The 22,729-nt window shown below is 35.6% G+C and overlaps 1 protein-coding gene across 12 annotated transcripts in view; it reads right to left on the bottom strand.

Moving 5' to 3' along the window:
* The window catches only part of LDLRAD4 (low density lipoprotein receptor class A domain containing 4), a 637,530-nt gene that overhangs the window by 288,681 nt on the left and 326,120 nt on the right, over positions 1 to 22,729 (bottom strand). For all 12 annotated transcript variants that reach the window (XM_056820769.1, XM_056820774.1, XM_056820777.1 and 9 more), the window contains one exon: positions 2,964 to 3,104. In XM_056820769.1, the coding sequence (XP_056676747.1) occupies positions 2,964 to 3,104 (141 nt within the window). The remainder of the gene's footprint in view (positions 1 to 2,963; positions 3,105 to 22,729) is intronic.

Consider the following 22,729-nt stretch of genomic DNA (forward strand, 5'->3'; position numbering starts at 1 on the left):
TTACCTTCCATCCTAGTATCACTTCTAAGACAGAAGAGGGGCATGGCTAGGCAAATGGGGTTAAATGATCTGCCCAGAGCCATACAGCTAGGAAGTGTCAACAAGTAGCTGTTAGAGCACCAATGATTATTCTAGATACTAGGCATACAAAGACAAAACCTGAAGTCCTCCTTGCTCTCATTCCACTTCATAACCATAATATATAGGTAAATGCAAAACATAAATTAATTTCTGTGAGAGAGGGGAGAACACCAACAATTGGAGTGACAAATGGGTGGCCCCTCAAATAAAACCAGAAGGGAGCCAAGAATTCTAAATAGTGCAGGGGAGGGACATGGGGGGACCACACATAAGGAGGCTTAGAGGAGGAAGCTAAAGGATAATGAATATTCAGATCTAGTCTGGCTGGAATGTAGAATGCATATAAGGGAAGGAATATGAAATAAATCTGGAAAGGAAGGCTGAATACACCCCCATAAAGGGCTATTAATGCCACATGACAGTTTATATTTTAGCCTAGAGGAAAATACACTGACCTAGGACAGGATTTCTGATCGGATTGACTATTAGCACTATTAGCAAGGTCCATACATGCCAAGTTTTAAAGTATAAAGTTCCTCAGCTGAATCTATTTGACTATCGGGTCTGTACTACTAGGGCAAAAATTCACTTGTCATTTAAAAACAAGACTCATTTAATTGATAAAATATAATTTAAATTTTTTCATTTTGAAAATGGGATATTGATACAGTCTAAGAATGGAAAAAAGATTGATGCAGGAAAAAGAAGGATAAATACTAATAAAGAGGATATAGTTTTATAAAAGTGAGTTTAAAATTCTAATTATATGTTAACATAAAAATGTATTTAAAATATAATTTGAAATCACAGATGGTCAATACACCTCTTATGCTGGATTAGTTATAATAATAGTCTCTTTCCTCCCTACTAAGAAAAAGTTTGAGCATCATACTAGTTGCTTTGATCTTCTAAACATTTCAAAGCCTCTTAAGTGAAATCCATAGCAATTGCAAAAGAAATTATTCTGTGGGTTTTAAAGTGTTGTGGCCAGGAACTGCATCCCCCCCTTCCAGGCATGGGATTGGTCTATATAAGGACCAATCCCACATCTAGGAGGGGGAGTAACTAGATTCAAAGTTTGGCAGTTAGTTAATTTCAGCCAAAGAAGAAACTCCAGCTTTTCTTCTTTCATTAAAGTTAATCAGATAAACAAAAAGGTTTTATTTTAATCATTTCAATTCTAAATGTCTTTCTAGGGAGTCAATGAAAAGAGGTAGCTCCTCAGATAGTGACAAAATGCAACAGACAAGCAGCTACTATAGAGCTAAAACCTGGATTCACATTCCCCCTCTGATAAGGATTGGCTGTATGACCCTGAGCAGGTCATTTAACCCCAATTGCCCAGCTCTTGTTCCTCCTTCTGCCTTGGATAGAAGGTAATAGATTTTTTTAAAAGGCATACTTTGGTTCCATGATATACCATAAGAGGTCTTAGGCAAAAAGATTTACCCTGTCCCTGTAATGTCAGGATTTCTGGGCCTTGCCATTCTTCCAGCTGAATCCTTTTCAGTTGGAGTCTGAGGTACTGGAAAGCAGAGATCTCCATTTTTCTGTTTTGTATCCTTAATACTTAGCACAGTTCTTGGCACATGGCAAACACTTCATGAATGTTTCCAGTCATTACCGATTTTACCCTCAATATGATAAAAGCCTACCATTTAGAATAAAATAATAAGAAATGAAAGTGTGACAGTATCCAAGAAAACATACAATCAACATCAAATAAACTTTTCAAATAACAGATGTGTCCCACTTTGAGAAAATCCAAATACATATAATAAATAAAATTGGGGACTCAGGGGGCAATATATCCAACTTATATAATAAAATAATGCTTTCCTGCATATTTCATAAATATAATGCTTTAAATGATACATTTTCTTAGTTTTTTAAGCTCAAAGCAACTTTTCAGTGTATAAAATAGTAAGTTTTTTGACTCTCCTTTTTTTAATTGAGAGCATTAATATATCATTTCAACAGCAAAACAAAACAATGTGCTGCCTCCAATGTCAGTTCTCCAAATGATGTTAATAAATCTAAATTAAGAGAAACTCTTGAAGTATAGCATGAAATTATTTCAAAATGAAAATCACGTGAAAACATTTGTTGATATATACAGTATTCTCAGGACATGCACTTCAAAAAGATTCTCACCCCAAAGGCCAAGTCATTTGAAGTAAGGAAACACAGAAAACAATGTAATCATTCTTCTTGAAATTCTTGGAGATTTCCAGCCATGTTTCAAAAATGTCCTCTTTCTCCCTTCTCTCCATATAGAATAAAATAACTTCAGGCTGTGACCATTGTTTTCATCCTCAAAAAACGTTTAAAGGCCCAATGGGATGGGCTGGGGAGAATCAAAAACCAAGAAAGTCTCATTTGTTATCTTACAAACAGAAAAATAACTATTCATTATGCCTCTTTTTACAAGTTTGCTAATTTGCATAATTTTCAAAATGATCTAGAATACTATTTTATCCACTGAGATTTATGTAGTTTTAGGAACATTAGCATTTGCTTTGACCACTTAAAGATTCTTTGTAAATAATACTATTTGTAATTTCTGGTTGGCTGGATGAAAAACAATAAACCTCCAAAGAATAGCTTTTTGACAAAAAAGAAATTAAAATTAAATTCACCCAACAGATGCCCTGATGAATTCTGAAAATCTGCTATAAGACGCATTGTCAAAGAGAGGATTCCACCTTTTCAATAATATAACCAAGGAAATCACTTGCTCTGAAAAGACACAAATCTCTGTTACCTTAAAGCACCATTCCTTTGATTTGCTGGCTCTTTTCTATCTCCAGTCCCTCCCAATGCCCTCACAACAAATCTCACCAAGGTGCGCAACACAAATTCAGAACAAAAGAAGTACTTACAGTTGAAAATGCCAGGAGGAGGATGTTCAGTTACTAGCAGACAGTTCTCTTCATCACTGTTATCCCCACAATCGTTCTGTTGATTACAGACTAGTGACCCAAGATACAAGCATTTACCACTGGTGCAGGTGAATTTGCACTCTGTAAAGGAAGAACATAAATAGACACATAGTCAAGGTTTAGTTTTTTCCTTTGAGATGTGAAAAATTGATTTGGTGATTGGAGCTGGGGCATCAAGGAAATGTGTACCTCTGCGTGCCAAAAACAAAGGGTCGTAATCAGGATGGAAGTCCTTTCTAAAAAATTGACAGAATAGCACAAATTGATAATTTCTCATTAGCAGTAGAATTCCATAAATTTCTGACACAATAGCACTAAATCAAGTCACACAAAGACTACCTTTTTTGTCCACTCCCCACGTACAAATTGACACTATGGAGATTTGCTTTCTTTTTGAAAACAACTTTGCCAAATTACTGTTTTCATTCCAATTTTGGCCATATTTGTGTATTTGTACAAAAGCTTTTCAATTTAATGAATTTAAATTGTTCATTTTACATCTCACAATACTTTCTCTCTCTCATTTATTTATAAATTCTTTTCCTATCCATGAATCTGAAAGGTAATGTGTTCTCTTTTCTTCTAATTTGCTTATGATGTCTCCCTTTATGCCTAAGTCATGAATCCATTTTGATCTTACCTTGGTAAATGCTATAAGATATTGGTCCATATCACGTTTCTGTCAGATAGCTTTTCAGTTTTTCTAACAATTTTTATTAAATGGTAAGTTTTTATTCTCAAAACTTGGACCTTTATTTTTGTAAAACACAAGTTACTATAATTTTTACAACTGTTTGTTGAATGTCTGTTCTGTTCCTCTGATCTCTTTTCTATTTCTTAGCAAGTTTCTCTGAAAAAGGTTCTCATACTTAAATATATAGAGATGAGTTTGTCAAATATTTAAGAATGTGAATCATTCCCCAACTGATAAATGCCCAAAAGGTATGAAAAGACAGTTTTTGGATAAAAAATCAAAACTACATATGCTCTAAATAATTATTAATTAAAGAAACACATCAAAACAACTCTGAGATATCATCTTATACTTATCAGATTGGCTAAAATGATAAAAGGACAAAATGACAAATGTTGGAGGGGATATGGAAAAATGGGAACACTACTACACTGCTGGTGGTAGTGTGAACTGATCCAACCATTCTGTAGAAAAATCTGGAATTATGTATAAGTATTACAAAATGTACATAAATTATGATCCAGAAATTAGGCTTATTTCTTTAGGTGATCAGGGAAAAAGGAGAAGAACTTATATGTTCTAAAATATTTATAGTTATTTTCTTTGTGGTAGCAAAGAAATGAAAATTGAAGAGATGCCCATCAATTGGAGAATAGCTAAAAATGTTGTGGCATATTATTGTGACAGAATACTACTGCACCATAAGAAATGACAAACAGGTTAATTTTGGGAAAACATGAAAAGACCTACAAAGAATTAAAAGAGCAGAACCAAGAGAACATTAACATAAAACAACAGAATTATTGCTTGAAGAATCATTTCTGTATGTTCACCTCCAGAGAAAGAACTGATAAATAGAAAAAAGTTAGAAATAATTTCATGTATACATGTATTTTTTTGACAAATGATGCTTTCTCTAATGGGAAGTGGGATATTTTAATTTTTTAAAAATCTTTGATGAATTGCTATACCTCTAATGACAGGGAAAACTCAAGAGTTAGTTGTACCTGCAAAAATTACACCTATGCATGAATGTTAAGAACCCTGTGAAGTCTAGAACCAAGGAGGGAAAAAAGGTTACATAATTAATGTGCAGCTCTACTCCTGGCTTATTGTAAGGGCCTGAGGAAAATGCAATTCTTTATTTACCCCTATAGAAAACTAGATTTAATAATAACCTATTGCACATGAACACTGTGATGATGATAGTTTTAACAAAAAAAAATCTAGAAAAACCTACAATTTATGTTACACCAAAGAACCTAGGAAAGATGAATGGCAATAAATGTATTAGAATTATGAAAGAGAATCATTCCCCAAATTTCTACTCATCACATTATCTGACCTTTGGAGGTTGATGGAAATTACTAACAAAAAAGGCCATCCATTTTTACTGTATTTTAAAATATATTTTCAACCTTAACGAAGTACTCTTTTAGGTCTGAGTTTCCTTTAAAGTGAGAAAGGAAAAATAATTTAAAAAATTAAAAATAAATAAAATGAGAAAAGAGAAAATAAAACTGCCATGCTCACATGATATTTGGACAAGTAGGTAGGTTGCTCAGTGGATAGAGTGTGAGAGCCCCAGTTGGGAGGAACTGGGCTCAAATCTAGCCTATGATACTTCCTAGCAGTGTGACTCTGGACATGTCACTTAATTCCATTTTCTTAGCCCTTGTCCTTCTGTCTTACAATTTTTATTAAGACAGAAAGTAAGAATTTTTTTAAAAGACATGCTATTTGTGGAATGAGATAGGATCATAAATTTGAGGTAGAAAACGCCTTTCAGATCATTTATTTCAACCCCCTCATTTTACAAATAGGGACACTGAAACCCAAATAACTTGTGCTAAGTGACAGGGCAGGATTTGAACCCAGGTCTACTGACTGTATATTCAGTATTCTTTTTAGTAGACCACACACTGCCTCTCATTTTGCATTTTATCTTGAATGATCATAGTGAATGCTCATTCCATGCCTTCCAGAATCATCAGCAGTAGTAAACAGTATGATGGATCAGGAAATGTAAAGGGCTGATTTGGAGCCCGAGTATTTATTCTCCTCACTTATCTCCTCTATCCTTAATTTCCTCAACTAAAAAATCAGGAAGTGGTTGGATTAGATGATATTGAAGGTCTTTTACTCCTGAAACATTCCATAATTCTATGATTGCAAATAAGAGGATGAATGGAATTCTGGGTCCTGTTATCAGTTATACTAATGACTCATGGTACCACATTAGACAAATCTCTTAGCTGCCATATAATGTAATTTCTTCTTCTGCACAAAGAATAATATAGAATATACCAATTACCTATTGCAGAGAGAAGGAATTTATATCTTTAAAGCACTTTGGGGAACACTACATGCAGGAGGAAGGCAAGCACTTGTATTAAAATCCTGGGGGCAGATGCTTCTATGAAATGAATGTAGAAAAAAGCCAACTGGTGCCTCTGACCTAGTTTTTAATAACATGTGAACATATCCCAAGATGCACATGCTCTGATCTAGTCACTGGCTGCCCTTTCCACCAGTCAGAGAAAGTGTCTGTTGAAAGTGATTAGGGCCACGTGTTAAGAGCATCACTCATGCCAATATCTTCCCATAGACTGGAAATTTTGAAATCTAGTTTCTTGAGTTCACAGTTATAAAGTGACAACTTTTTATGTCACGGAAAAAAGTATTTGGGCTCCCCCCCCCCTTTTTTCCCATCTTGTCAAGATGATGAGAAGGCTTTCTCTTGCTTTCCAAAAGAAATTTTCAACTTTGGCCAAATATCAAATATGAAAAGTACATTAGCCAAAAACAGATACTCCCAAAGTTGTTGAAATAATGATTGAAAACAGGAGGGATAATACTACAGTTGGCTCAAAATCAAATCTAAAAGCAATGCAGTACGAATCATCTATTACTATAACCTATGTGTCATTTGTAGCTAAACTATTATTTTTAAGTCTCTGCTGATCTCTGAAACAGAATGAAAGAAGAATACAGAAAATTTTTTTCTAATTTGAAATTGCACAGTTGTTTCTGTCATGTCCAACCATTCATGACCACATTTGGGGTTTTCTTGGCAAAAATAATGGAGTGGTTTGCCGTTTCTTTCTCTAGCTAATTTGACAGATCAGAAAACTGAGGCAAATAGGATTAAGTGACTTGTCCAAAGTCACACAAATTCTTAAGCTTCTCAAGCCAGATTTGAGTCTTCCTGACTCCAGGCCTGGTGCTCTGCCTAAACATCTAAATTAGCATAAAATCAATCATTTCCCAAGCTCAGTGCCAACATATAATAGGGGATTAATAAATCCTCATTAATTAATCCAATCATAGACTTAAATCTATACTGGAACTCTGAGGTCACCTAATACAAAAGTGTCAAACATATTGTCAGGGACCAACATTCCAGAGTTAGGTTATACCAAATTGAAATGTAATTGGGAAATATTTGACAAATTAAATAAAAACAGATAATACATTTAAAACTAAGTCAATATCTGGCCATCAGGAATCCTTATATATGGGTAAGTAATTTCTCCTTCTGTTTGAGTCTGACATCCCTGACCTAATATTACCCCTTCATTTTACACATATGGAAACTGATACCCTTTAAAGATTCAAGTAACTTGTCCGAGGTTACACAGAGTGAAAAGGGAGAGCCTAGAAATCAGGTTTCCCTTACTCAAGGTCCAGGACTCTTTCCATTATATCATACCACTTACTTATATTTTCAGTCAAATACATCATGGCAACTACTTAACTGCTACTAAGTCTTGCCCCCTCCCCATAAGTCCTGCTTATAATAATAAACAGGCAAGAGGGTTTAAATTAATATCTATTTACATCCAAAAAATTTAAGGGCTAAAGTTTATTTGTTCTTAAGTAGGCTTCCAAATTCCTTCTCACAGAATAAATGAGATTTCACTATTAATTTGTTTGACAAATACTATATTCATAAAGGTTGACAGTTCAATCTATTCAATCAAATTCCAAATTAATAGAATTCAAATTAATTATATTTGGATATAATTAATTTATTTTATATTAAATAAAATCACATCAGTTACAGGTGAATCTATATCAAAATTGAATTAGGAAGCTGCATCAACTCCCAAAATAAATATAAGATACATAGTCTATCACTATAATGTTGTCAAAATCTTGTACTGTGCCACTACTTAAAGGTGAGACATAATATAAAAAATGATGATGAAAATTCTAGCATTTATATAGCTCTTTCAGACTTGTTAAGTGTTTTATATATGTTAGCTCACTTAATTTTCACAACTCTGAAGGGCTTAGGTATTATTATCTCTATTTTACAGAGGAAGAAAAAGAGGCTGAGAGGGGTTTAAAAAAACTGCTCAGGGTCACCGAGCTAGTTAGAGACTGAACTAGTATTTGAACTCATTTCTTCCTAACCATAACACTGCTGTTCTATCAGTCCATTCTGCCACCATCCAAGAGGTGCAAACCAAAATTGTTTTATTCTGAATTTTGTGCTTTATTGGATAATATTTTACTGGGGCTCTGACATTTCCAGTAATTTAAATTAATATTTCCTAAATCTATATACAAATAAAAATGTATGTCTGATCATGGACAGAGTTAATAGATAATCGTTGGATAGAACACACAATTTCTATTGCTCCATCATGTAATCTTGATGCTAAGGAAATTTGGGGAACCAAGTAGACAACTGTTCCCTATTCTGATGTATCAGAAGCCAGGGAAAGTGCTTAAATGCAGCCAAACTGAAAGGTCATGGAAAGAAAAGAATAAGACAATTTTTGTTCTCTTATTAAGCTTTCCTCTTTTCTTGTGAAGACTGTTTGATAGTTCTGCCAAGTTAGTAACTAAGAGAAACCAAGATTTTTTAAATGTCAGAAACATTTTAGTGACAAATCTATGATGATTTTCAGATGTACAGTGTTTGAATGGGCAAAAGAATGAATAAACCAAGAACCACTGGATTTCCTCAAGGAAATACAGACTTAGTAACAAAAATATTTGTAATATTTAAACTATTTTTCTTTCTCAGAGAACTACAGTATGTAAAGAAACATCCAGAGAAAAGAAAGAAACCCTTCTTTGCCATCATACACCAAGTCCTGCCTTCTTCTGAGCAATCTGCCATAATGCAAGTCAGATTTCTGTACTTCCTTTACTGGCATAGTATAAAGAGGACTGGTTCTGAAGTCAGATCTGTATTCAGATATCACACTTGCTACCTTCATGAACTGAGACAAGTTCCAAACTTCATTTTCTTCATCTGTAAAATGGGGTAGTTGTATTAGATGATCTCAGATATCCCTTACAGATTTAGCTCTTTGATACTAACAATTATGTTGTCAATGGAACTCTATTAAGCATCTACTAGATGCAAGGGAGATGATAAAAACAAAAGTTTCTGCCTTCAAAGAATTTACCTTCTTTGGTTTTATGTCTAACACGACTGACTCCAAATTTGAGATCACAAAGTCTTCCTACATGAAGCCTCCAAAGAATTTTGCTTACAAATTATAGGATTATGAAATTTTAGGGACAAAAGGGTCCCTAGTAATCATTTAGTCCAAAATCCTCACTTAATGCATAAGGAAACTTAGTCTTATACAGGTTAAAAGTTTTATTTACTGTCACACAGTTAACAAAAATTAAATTAATGACATAGTAACTAGAGGAAAAAAACTTCTAATATTTCCCAAATTAAATATCATTGTAGCCATCAACAGCTAGGATTCAGTTAAGAAGAAGATGAAAGGGAGAAGAAGAGTGAGTATGCCCATTACAAAATGTACAAGGATTTTCTCAGGTCTTTAAAAAAAACTATTTTAAGACTTAAATTAGGAACGATATCGACTACTTGAGAATTTCATGTGAACTCCAAACTTCTGTATAAAGCTGTGAACAAGCTGTAATAGGGTAATAACTTGAACTAATTATTTTTAAAAGCACATTTTAATATGATTCAAAGATCAGTGTTCAGCCTTGACTTCCAAGAGGAGAAAACCATGCATCCTTACTGATTAATTTCAAACCAATTGGCACTTTCAAAATTCTATTGGTTACAAAGCAGGGGGGAAAAAAAGTCGTGAGTTTGTCTTACACTTTTTTAAAAAGTCTTAGTTTTCACAGATATGATCTCAGTCATAAAATAGGGACTTATATACAGTATTACATCGTAGCTGTAAAGTCAGCCTTTTTGTGTGAATTGGCAAAGGATATGATGTTAGCTATTTCTGTTAAATTCATATAGCAACATTATCTTATTCAATTCACACTTCTATCATTCACAAACCTGAAAATGTACAGTGATTTGGGTGCTATTATTTCTGCCATTAAAATTTAGGGCTTGCTGTTAGGAGGGTGGTCTTTTTATTGTAAGTAAATACCAAAGCATTAAAATCATCTTCTTAGTTCCCAAGTTAAAAACAAAAGAATTCACAGTTTCTTAAAGTCCATGTGAATTAATTTAAACTGGAAGTACTAAAACTGTCGCTGTAGCCACATTGCCACTAGCCACACTTCAAGCAGGGGTAGGAACCAGATTAACATATAACTGGAAAATAGTGAACAAAATGATTCAAAATGTAATAGGACAAAAATAATGTTACTATGTGGTTTTCTAAGAAAATATACAATCTACAAATATCAATATGTACCTTTTAGTGGTCCCTTTTGCTCTTTGACACTGATTTAGACTAACCTACATAAATGACCCTGACACATATGTCCACATACCTTCTGTATATTTTGTGTTAATATCTCTGAAGTCTCTTTTCCAGACTATGTTCTCTACTCACTACACTCTCCATTAGTGATTTTGTTCTTTTATTTTGCTTTCATTATCACCTCTATGGTTTGAAGTGTGAGAAAATGGGAAAGGTTGGAAGGGGTCAGGCTATGAAGGACTTTGAATGCCAAAGAGATGATTTTATATTTGATCCCTGGAGAGAGAGGAAACCACTGGAGTTTACTGAATAAGAGATGGCATTGTCAAATCTTCATCTAAAGAAATGCAATTGGACAGCTGAATGGAGCTTGGAATAGAGTAGGCAGATACTTGAGGGAGGAGAAAGCAAAACAGAAAAGACTACTACAACAGTGCAGGAATGACATGTTAAAGTTCTTGTTCAGTCAATTTAAAATTATGTCTGACTCGTTGTGACCCCATTTGGGGTTTTCTTAGCAAATAAACTGGAGTGATATGCCATTTTCTTCTCCAGCTCATTTTACAGGTGGGGAAATGGAGGCAAACGGGGTTAAGTGACTTGCCCAGTGTCACACATCTAGTGAGTGTCTGAGGTGAGATTTAAACTAAGGAAGATAAGTTTTTCTGACTCCACATCTGGTATTCTAACCACTATACCAACTAACTGCCCTATTAAGGACTTAAATCTTATAACATGGCTGATAATGGTGGCATCTGAGGAGATATGAGGATATATGCTAATAATGTTAAAATGGAGGTAGAACCAAGAGGATTCGGCAAGGGATTGGCTATGGGGGTAGGGGGACGAGAGTGAGGAGAATATCAAGGGAGAGATAATGAGTTCCATTTTGGACATGTTAAGTTTGAGACTCTTTGGAACATTCAATTTGAGATGTGAATTTGGAGGTGAGGAGAGGGAAGAGAGCTAGATAAGTAGAACAGAGAATCAGAGAGATGTCCTATCCCTTGAACATGGAGGGTTGTCATTTTTTGACTTTGCATTCCTTTCTTCTAGCATGATGTCTTTCCTACCTGTAGTAGACACTTGGTAAATGTTTCTTTTATTAACTCATCTTGAGGCATAGATTTTTGATGAATTATAAAAAAGCTTTACTTTACCTTGTTGTTGTTCAATTGTGGCCAACTCTACATGGCCCCATAGATTCTGTCCATGGAGTTTTCTTAGCAAAAATACTGGAGTGGTTTGACATTTCCTTCTACAGTGTGTCCCCATTTTGCACATGAGAAACCGAGACAGAGGGGTTAAGTGACTTGCACAGGGTCACGGAGCTAGTAAGTATTTGAGGCTAGATTTTAACTCAGCTCTTCCAAACTTTAAGCCCCATATTCTATCTACTATATTACCTACCTGCCTTAAATTAACAGAAGTTAATATTAAAACTAAAGAATAGGGGGCAAGTAGGTGGCTCAGCCAAGCCCAGAGATAGGAGGCCCTGGGTTCAAATCTGACCTCAGATACTTCCTAGCTGTGTGACCCCAGGCAAGTCATTAACCCCTATTGCCTAGCTCTTACCACTCTTCTGCCTTAGAACTAATACACAGTATTGATCCTAAGACAGAAGGTAAGGTTTAAAAATACTAAACTAAACTAAAGAATAACGTTTAAAGGAGTTTTATATACATGACTTGAAATCTATTAGGCTCATGCCCTGAAACCTGCTTGAAATATAAATAAATATAAAAAGGAAAATTAGTTCTAAGGTTTAAACCCTAGGCAATAAATTAAGTGACCACATGAGCACTTAATAAAAGCAGGTATCTTAAGTGGCCCTACTAAAATGCTCCTTGGCCTTTGGAAAGATGAATATAACTTATTAAATGGATATTTTTCCATGTGATAAGGTTAAGAAAGGGGGACTGCCCATACTGATTAGTTAGGACATTTTTATGATCTCCAAATCCATCTCAGCGGTAGTACCTACGTCTTCTATACTTTGGGAAAAAATACTTTAATATCTCTAAAATTCTCTGATAATGATTAATAAGAAATACACAATATACAATATAAAGCTCATAGTATAAGAACATATTAGATTCTGTACAATTAAAGGATTTGCAGCTAAAAAGGATCTTTGAGATTATCTAGTCTAACACCCCCATTTCACAGATGAGAAAATCCAGTTGTGATTTGTTTCAAATCACAGAGTTAGTTTATAGAGCCCAAGATTGAAACTGTAGCCCTTTGAATTCAAAATCAAATCCCATGCTCTCTCCAAAACACCACATCCTCCTGTTTCCAGTTATCTTCCAAAGAAGCCTGAAAATAAATGGTAGAATCTCACTTAATAGATGAAAACTCCCCATCCAAGAATGAGATATTCTGAAGCTCAAAAAAATCATTCATCATCAAGATTATCTCAATTTAACTGTGTTATAGTGCTTTATAGTTTACTAAATACATTCATACTTTGTTATTTGAGCTCTCAGATAACCCCAGGAAGCAGGGAAGGATAGGTATTATTGTTCTTGTTTCAGGTGTGTCTGATTCTTCATGACCCCATTTCGAGTTTTCTTGGTAAAGATACTGGCGTAGTTTGTCATTTCCTTCCCCAGCTCATCTGACAGATGAGGAAACTGAGACATATCAGACTTGCCAGAAATCAAATCGCTAGTAAATATCTGAAGACAAATTTGCACAGGAAGATGAGTCTTGCTGACTTCAGTTCTGGCACCCACCCTATCCACTGCACCACCTTGCTGCCCTATAGCTGTAATTAGTGCCATTTTTAATAGATGAAGAAATGCAATAGTCATCCCAGACTGAGGCTTGGGGAGGCAGAAAGAGCTTAGGAGGGATATGAGAGCTCTGTTTCTAATTCTAATTCTAATTTACCCCTGGGTCAAAATGAAATAATTTAAACTGGCCAATTTTTTAGGAACTTCCTTTGAAGAAAGTGTGAAAAAGAAGTAAAAGAGCTTTTTACCTGCCAAAAAGGACTGATTATCAAACTCTTTGAAAACAAAGTATCTCAATAGTGGCAAATGGGTCACATTCATAATAAAAAAAAATCTTGATAGGGAGTAAAAAAAGGCACTTGACATCAAATATCAATTGTAATTTTTGGGTTTCATATCAGAAGCAAGTCATTTGACCTCCTTGGTCCTCAATTTCCTCATTTGTAAAATGGGGACAATAAAGGAATTATTTTTCCTCAAGAGGTTTTTAAGGATCAAATTAGATTTGATTTAAAGCACTTTGCAGACCTTAAATGGCTATATACATATCATCTTCCATATTTTCATACCACAAATATTATTACTTTGATCTGTGATCTACCTCCAAAAATAGAGGTTGAGATCCATCTATGTCTATAAAATACTTTTCAATTTGAACTCCACAAGGGAGTCACTTAAAATGCCCAAGGGTCTCTTTTCATCTCTCGGTGTGGATACCCATTAAGAACATAGACTATCCTAAAGACTATCCTTCACTCAATTACTTTTTCATGCTGTTTATCTCTCTAACAACATCCTTTAGGTTACTTCTACACAATTCTTTGTGTGTACTGTGTTGTGGTCTATTCACCCCAACTCTGAGTATCCTTCTGTTGATTTCTGGATGATCCTAAAGTTAAATTCTTCAGACTGTGGCATAGCCTGACTTTCAAGGTAGAATAGGGGTATTAAAAAAGATGAGTCTTTGAGGCAGATAATTGGCTCAGTGAATTGAGAGTTAGGACTAGAGATGAAAGATTCTGGGTTCAAATCTAACCTCAGACACTTCCTAGCTGTGTGACTCTTAAAAAGCCACTTAACCCCCATTGCCTAGTCCTTGGAACCAATACAGGGCATTGATTTGAAGATGGAAGATGAGAGTTTTAAAAAACAAAAGATGTCTTTGTTTCCTAAAGAAGCTTGGGGTTGTCAAGAGTTCTAGGAAATTTACCAAAAGAAATCTAACCTACTCTCCTCTTCTTCCTTCATTATGGATCTAGATTCTCCATCTTCCAGTCCTGTCCACCGTCAGAGGATCATAGACTTAGACCTGGAAGGGATACTTACAATATATATCATATATCAGCAGCAATGGTATCATCATCATCATCACCATCATCATCATAATCTTCACCATTGCCTATTAATGCACAGTGTAAGGTTATAATGGCACAAAAGCACTTCCTGCTCATGCTGGGTGTTTCTATTTAATATCACTACCTTTTCAGCAGCTGTACCAAAAATAAAGTGCTAATATTTCTAAACTTTTTTCAAATTCTTGGATTTTAATAAATGTTCTTAATGGCAAATAGGGCATACTAAGAATTATATGTATATGTATATAAAACATAATATAAATGAATATATGTGCATATTAATTAAGTATAACCTTGTGCAAACCTCTAATGATTTTGGTCTGCTGAATAAGCAACATAAATCATAAAACTTAACAACTGTACTAAGCTCACCATCTGATGTCCTTTTTCATGGCCACATGAAGCATAATTTAGAGGACTCTTCATTAGCATTCCCTCCTCCCTCTACACAGAGCTAGGAACAGAACTACTCTATGTCATAGTGAAGCCCAGATCACAACACTGAGAATCTACTAGGTCAAAACAAGGTGACAGTGATGCTCAAATAGTACAAATGTATTGGGGTGACTCTTTCAATATATAGAATCACAGTTTTAGAGCTGTGACTAGAGACTTCATCTAGTCTTAATTCTCTCATGTTCAAGATGAGAAAAATGAGACCCACAAAAGAGAAGCAATTTGCTCCAGTTCACAAGGTGCCAGTATCCAGATACAGGTCCTTTGATCCCACTGCTTGTTCTCTTTCTACTATACTATTCTATCACCTTTAATTCAACATACATTTGTGGATCACCTATTGTGTTGGACCCTACACTGCTTCAAGAAAAGTATCACTAGTCTTCCTATAACTCATTTATCCATTCCATGAATTGATGCTACAGGTATTTATAGAGCTTCTTTATGTGCAAAGGGCTGTAGTAAGGATCCTGCTATGGGAGCATTTTAAATACCTCCAGGAGCAAACACAAGGTGCTCTATTTGCCATTCAAACCCATAATAACCTAGCTCCTTCCTACCTTTCCATTCTTCTCATACCTTACTACCTGACAGGTATTCCTTAATCCAGTGTCACTGGCCTCCTGGCTGTTTCAGGAGCAAGACACTCCAACTCTCCACTCTGGGCAAAAATTCCCTCTGGCTGTCCCTCATGCCCAGAACACTATCACTCTTCCACTCCAACTACTGAAACCTTGGCTTCCTTTAAATAGCAATTAAAATCCTACATCTTATAGGAAGCTTTTCCTAACTCTTTGTAATTCCAGTGCCTTCTCTCTGTTAATTGTTTCCTATTTCATCCTGTATGTAGATTGCTTCATATATATATATATATATTTCCATGTTGTCTCCCCCCTTAGACTGTAAGCTCCTATGAAGGCAGGGGCTGTCTTTTGCCTCTTTTTTGTATCCCCAACACTGGCTGGTGGTGGTGTTAAGGAGGTATTTAATAAATAATTATTAATTAACCAAATGATTATTAGTTAACTCTACACTTTAAAATAGTCTCTTCACCCACTACAAATGAATCACTTCTAGAGCTTATTTTTTATTATTCAAGGGATGATTATCTCAATGATATATTATTTAGCCTTTATCTCTCTTTCATTAGCTTTACTGTTACCTGAATTCCAGTCTTTTTTTTTAAAACTTATCATTAGTAGCTCTACTAGCTTAGGACGCCAAAGACAAGGAAATGAACTTAAATTAATCAATTATTCTTAATGGCTTTCACAAAATTTTGAAAGAATAGATAAAAACCATTGGCAAAAACAAGATTCCAAACTACCTTTGGCCATTCATTTATATGATCTCTCATCTCTGTTCCTCAATATTGTAACTAATTAAGAACTCTCTCCATGTGTTCTTTTACATTTAACTAGAACAAACCATAATTCTCTATCTTTTGCAAAGTACCAATTCAAATAACAAATTCAATTGACTTTCTCATCCCTGAGTTACCTATCTTTTCCCCCCAAGATACAACAATGTTTTCCCAATCTACCTTCTAACACTCCCAAAAATGTTTCTAGAAACCTCCAAACCCACCCTGGCATTCATACTCTGCAAAAGTTCCCTCACTACTCTCAAATTATACTTCATACCCATCACTCCTCAATAATTGTCCCCCTGAGTAGCAAGTAAGCTTCCTGAGGATAAAAATTTTTTTCCTCTCGTATTTCTAGCACCTAACACAGATACTTACACCAAAGTAGGTGCTATATATATATATATTTTGGAGAGATGGGGAGATGGATGGATGGATGGATGGATGGATGGATGGATGGATGGATGGATAGATGGATGGATGGATGGATGGATGGATGGATGGATGGATGGATGGATGGATGGATAGGAGAAAAAACTAAAGGAGTAAAAGGGATTGTTATCTATTTACATGAAAGGTTTGTGTGAGGAAAAGTGAATGAAGTAATATGCACCTGAGCCTCTCCCTCAAACTAATAATTGAAGCTAGTCTTTTTCTTCTGTCAAGATAGGAAATGAAGGTTCCTCACTTTAGAAACAAACTTCCCTCACAAGCAGAAAAAAAAAAAACTCTATGTTAGAATCTCTCTGCTGGGGCTCTATCCTAACTCCTTCAGGAAATTCCTCTTCCTGAAGAATTCCATCTCTTGTGTGCATTGTTTCAATTTGTCCCAGAGTACCAGGTATTCACCTTGTAATACCTGTATTTATCCTCATAGTTTTTAGTCTTTTTTAAGCCTAATTGACAGGCCTTACATGGCCCTACTGAACTTTTCACAATATTCAGATTCTATTGTTTTGTCTTTGATCCATTTACTCTCTGTTATCTTCTGATATTTCTTTTTTAGGAAAACAAGAAGCATTAATTAAAAAAAAAAAGTAAAGCCCCATTCAGACAATTTGTCCCCAAACATGAGGGGCTAGTCTGTTATCCCTTTAGAAGCCCTGTGAGTAACCCCAAAGAGATCTTCCAGGAAGAAACTCTGACCCAAACAACATCACTATAAAAAACACAGATGGCCCTTCTTTTAAAAATGCAGCTCCTAGAAGTCCCGTAAGTTTCAAGTTAAAAGTTCTCTACCAAGAGAACAATAATTAGTCTCTCTCTAGGGCTCAGCTGAGCAGCTAGGTGGCACAGTGGAGGGAGCATTGGTCCTGGAGTTTGGAAGATTTGAATTCAAATCTAGTTTGAAACACTTAGCTATGTAAATCACTTAATCCTTATTTGCCTCAATTCCTCATCTACAGAATGGGGCCACTTTGGAGAATGAAATAACAAACCATTTCAGTATCTTTGCCAAGTAAACCTCATGGGCAAAGACTATGGGGTTATAAAGAGTCAGATGTGACTGAACAACAACTACAACAAAAAGATAGTTAAAGAAACAGTTCTGATTTCAATTTCAATTTTCAGACACCTGAGAATTAAAGGAAATGCTGAAATTTACATAATTTCCTAACATCCTACTCGATTGATTTTTTTTATTTTTATTTTTTACAGAAAGCACTAGATAAACATGAAAGTACCTTATCTAGTGTCTACCACACAATACCAGACGGCGCTCTGGGGAAATTGCTAGGCTCCTCAGCACAGGTTCTTTGAATAGCTAGTTGTCATTTACCTCTTGACTCTAGTCATTTAAGTTTATATTAAGAACATTGGGGGAAGGACGTCTATAACCTCCCATCAATCTCATAGCAACTATTGCTTCCCCCACCACCTATACCCTTCCACCAGAGGATGCTATGTCTTGCTGAGTTACTGCCACCTAGGCTCTCCTGCTTCCACACCCCAACATTCATCTATCTACATTTGCTAAAAGTTAGATGTCTGCCCTTAGATACATCTCTGTCTTGTTATACTAGACCCGTCTGAGAGAATTTCATGAATACCATGCTGAAGCAGTAAGTAGTAGGGACTCAGGCTATCATGAGTTCAAGTTCCATTTTCTTAATTTCTCCCCTCATTTTCAGAGTCAATGTCATTGGAAATCCTCTTTCTAAGTTTTCTTACTCCTACTACACCATATATACATTTCCAGGACCTCCTTATTCTGCTAGGATTGGGTATCAAAGACCCAAGTACTTTCTTTTTATAAGACTCTAGACTGATCCAATTTTAGAACTAAGAAGGGAGGAAATAAAAATCATACCCAATCCACTCAAAGCAATTTATCAACAAATCTAATTTATAAAGGGGAAAAAGCCTTTAAAATGAAGGATACTTTTGGAGCAAGATATAACAAAGTATCTTTGTGTAAGTTATTGAAATTCCATCTTTATCTGTCAACCCATACTACAATGTAATGGAGATCTGGTCCTTGTCCAGATCATCTAAGTTGGTATCATCCATGGGAAGACAATACAGTGGGAGACAGAAGGATGTGAGCACACATGGATAATTTTTGTTGGTCTACCACTTCATGTGGTTGGGAAGAGTCTTTTTCCATTGGCTGAATAGTCGTAATGTCCTCTGATCCAGTGCACATTGCTTCCCTCCCTCCCTTCCCTCCCCCATCCCCTCTTGGAGATAGTAAGCAATTTGATCTGTATTATACATGTAAAACATACTCCCATGTTGCTCATTATCATAAGGAAATACTTATATACTTATATAAAACTAAAACTCCAAAATAAAACCATAAATAAACTAATGTGAATGATAGTATGCTTTGATCCACATCTGACTCCTGCAGTTCTGTCTCTAGTGTGGAATAGCATTCTTTGTCATAAGTCCTACAGAACTGTCCCAGATCACTGTACTGTTGAGAGTAACTAAGTCTTTCACAGTTGAACTTCATACAATATTGCTGTTATTGTGTGCAATGTTCTCCCAGACATGCTTATTTTTCTCTGCATCATTTCACATAAGTCTTTCCAGCTTTTTCTGAAGTCATCTTGCTCATCGTTTCTTATAGCATAATAATATTCCATAACCATCACAATTTATTCAGCCATTCCCGAATGGATGGATATCCCCTCAATTTCCAATTCTTTACCATCACAAAAAGAACTGCTATAAATATTTTTGTTCAAGTAAGTCTTCTCCCAGTTTTTATGATCTCTTTGGTATATAAACCTGGTAGTGGTATTACAGGATCCAAAGATATAATCAGTTTTATAGCCCTTTGGGTATAGTGCCAAATTGCCCTCCAGAGGGGTTAATCAGTTCACAACTCCACCAACAATGCATTAGTGTCCCAATTTTGCCACATTCTCTCCAACATTTATCACTTTCCTTTACTGTCATATTGGCCAATCTGATAGGTGTGATGTGGTATCTCAGAGTTATTTTAATTTTCATTTCTCTAATCAAGAATGATTTAGAACATTTTAATATGATTATTTATAGCTTTGATGTCTTCATCTAATTGCTTGTTCATATTCTCTGACCACTTGTCAGTTGGGCAATGACTTTTATTCTTATAAACTTGACTTGGTTCTTTATAACTCTGAGAAATGAGACCTTGATCAGGGAAATTTGTCATAAAAATATTTCCCCAGTTTGTTCTTTCCCTTCTAATCTTGGTTACACTGGCTTTGTTTGTACAAAAGCCTTTTAATTTAATACAATCAAAATTAATTTTACCTCTTATAATGTTCTCTATCTCTTGTTTGGTCACAAATTCTTCCTTTCTCCATAAATATGACAGGTATATTATTCTGTATTCCCCACATTTTCTTAAGGTATTACTCTTTATATCTAAGTCATATACCTTGATATAGGGTATGAGATATTGGTAACAAGGTGACTTCTTCACTGACAACCCACCAGCTATAACCATGCAGTAAAGAGAAAGAGCCTAATGGCTACTATTGGGCCTTATGGCATTGAGAAATGGGCCTGTGTCTCTGGCCTTTGGGAGTCTACCCTCTGACAATGGGAATTTCAAAGGCCAAGAATGAAAGCCACAGTAATCTAGGAGTTTAATCTAATTCTGATTCTTCAGACTGCCCAGCAACAAGGCCTCAGGTAGCAAAATGTGGCCATCTAGAGTAGCCTTCAGAATCTGGTAATGGCTTTAGTGGCGTGAATGATGTAGGAACAATGGTATGTAGGAACTGAGTTAAATGGGGAGTCTAATTCTCTCCCCTCCCCACCTAAGAGATATAGAAGGAGATTATGCCTGAGAGATACTGAGAGAAATGATAGTTCCTTCTCTGTTCTTGCTATATCTTTAAAGTAAAATGCTCTCAGGATAGTCAGAAGAAGCAGTGTAAAAACACTCTCAAGGTGTCTTTTTAAAAACTTCAGTATTGACTAAAAGACACAAGAAATCCTGGCTCAAGACCTTCCAGCACAGCATGCCTGAATCAAAGAATATACTGTATTCCATGAGCAAAGGAGACTAATAGAAGCATAAAGGAAAAGCAAGCTTGGAAAATCCACGGCCACCCTGAATGTTCTAATGGACCACTTGTGCCCCTTCTATGATGGTGCCTTTCAAACTCCTACTGGTCTGATCTGCCATAGCCAAATGCACCATACCCTGACTCCAGCACTGTGAAGCCATTGGTCTTCTTCAAAAACAGAGGTCAAACAGCAATATTGGAAGTAAATGTTCCTTTGTAAAAACTAATTCAATGTTAAGTGATGAAATGGAATGGGATGCTAGTCACAGAACTACTAAAATGGGGGAACACAGACAGCTGGGATTCAAGTCAAGGAAACAATAAGAGATTCCCAAAGTCCCCCAAACATACCCTCAAAATACCTGAGGAATGGGTAAGGGAGGGAGACAAAAGAATATAACAGACTTGTCCTGCCCCAAATGTAAGCTGAGTCAATCATGTCACAGTGGAAGACTAGAACAAATTTTTCATTAAGGCAAGACTTTAAGTGGATTCTATTCATATTTAGCCTCCCTTAATTTCCTTCTTACTATGAAAGCAAAACCAAAGTTTGGCTAATATCTGTGTTATTCCCAAATGGGTCTTTAAGACATACCCCAGTTGGTTCAACTTGTTCTCTGACAGAGCCCTAATCCACAAAGGCTGGATTAGAGTCCCTTGGCCCCTTTATGAGCCTCCTGGAAAGGAAATCTGCACCACATGCTGACTTTGCGAGTTTCCAGTTTCCTATTAGGGATTTTCTTGAGTACTAGTTCTTTGCACAACTCTCTGTACATATAAAGACTACTATTTGCAGGAGATTATGTTGGGCACACTTGAGATGCTCTGAAACAATAGAATAGACAAGGCCCACATTTTAATTCTGATCCTTTTCACACTGAATCTTAAGTAATAATATTTTCATCATCCCAAAATCATCATCAATCTGTCTGCATCAAATAACCACTACTGAAAACACACTGGGATCATAGGATTTAGATTTGGAAGAGACCTTAAAGATATCCAATATCTAGATAATTTTCAGATAAGAAAACTAAGACCCAGAGAGATTAAATTACTTGCCCAAAATGATTTTCCTGAAGCACAAAATTAACCTTATCAAGGTCTTACTCAATAAACTGCACTAGCTCTCTATTGACTCAGGATCCAATATAAATGTTTCTATTTAGTAATTAGAGCCCTTTCTGACTTGGCTCCTTTCTGCCTTTCCAGTTTCCCTACATATCACTTCCATTCATGCTCTTCTTGAGGCAGACATGCTGACTCATTTTCTATTCCTTACATAGTTGCTGTTGTGGAGTCATTATCAGTTTTGACTAACTCTTCATGACCCCATTTGGGGTTTCTTGACAAAGATGCTAGACTGGTTTGCCATTTCCTTCTCTGGATCATTTTACAGATGAGGAAATTGAAGTAAATAGGGTTGAGTGACTTGCCCAGGGTCACACAGTTTTTAAGTGTCTAAGGCCAAATTTGAACTCAGGGAGGCAAATCTTCCTGATTTCAGTCCCCAGTACTCTATCCACTATGCCATCTAGTTACCCCTATTTCACAAGTCATACTAGACAGAAAAAAGGTTTATTAATTGGCAAAACCACTGGCAAACCATATGGAAATATTAGTGTTAACAGTCTTACAATCTATGCTTTAAATTTATATATAATAATAATCGGAATAACTTTTCTTTGTCTGTTTTGGTATTTAATAGAGCAAGAAAATTAGCTGATTGTATACCATCCATTGATATCCTCTCAAAGTAAAAAAAAAATTAAAGCCCTTCAGCACATCAGCTAGACCCATGTGACAAACTTAGAGGGATCAGAGACATAGAGACATAGTCTCAAGAAGGGAGATCTTAGAGGCCATTCAAGTCCAAAGACATCATTTTTCAGATGTGGAAATTTGAAGACCATTCAGG

Source organism: Monodelphis domestica, chromosome 3 (genome assembly GCF_027887165.1).
Source record: "Monodelphis domestica isolate mMonDom1 chromosome 3, mMonDom1.pri, whole genome shotgun sequence".
In the NCBI taxonomy this organism is placed as follows: domain Eukaryota; kingdom Metazoa; phylum Chordata; class Mammalia; order Didelphimorphia; family Didelphidae; genus Monodelphis; species Monodelphis domestica.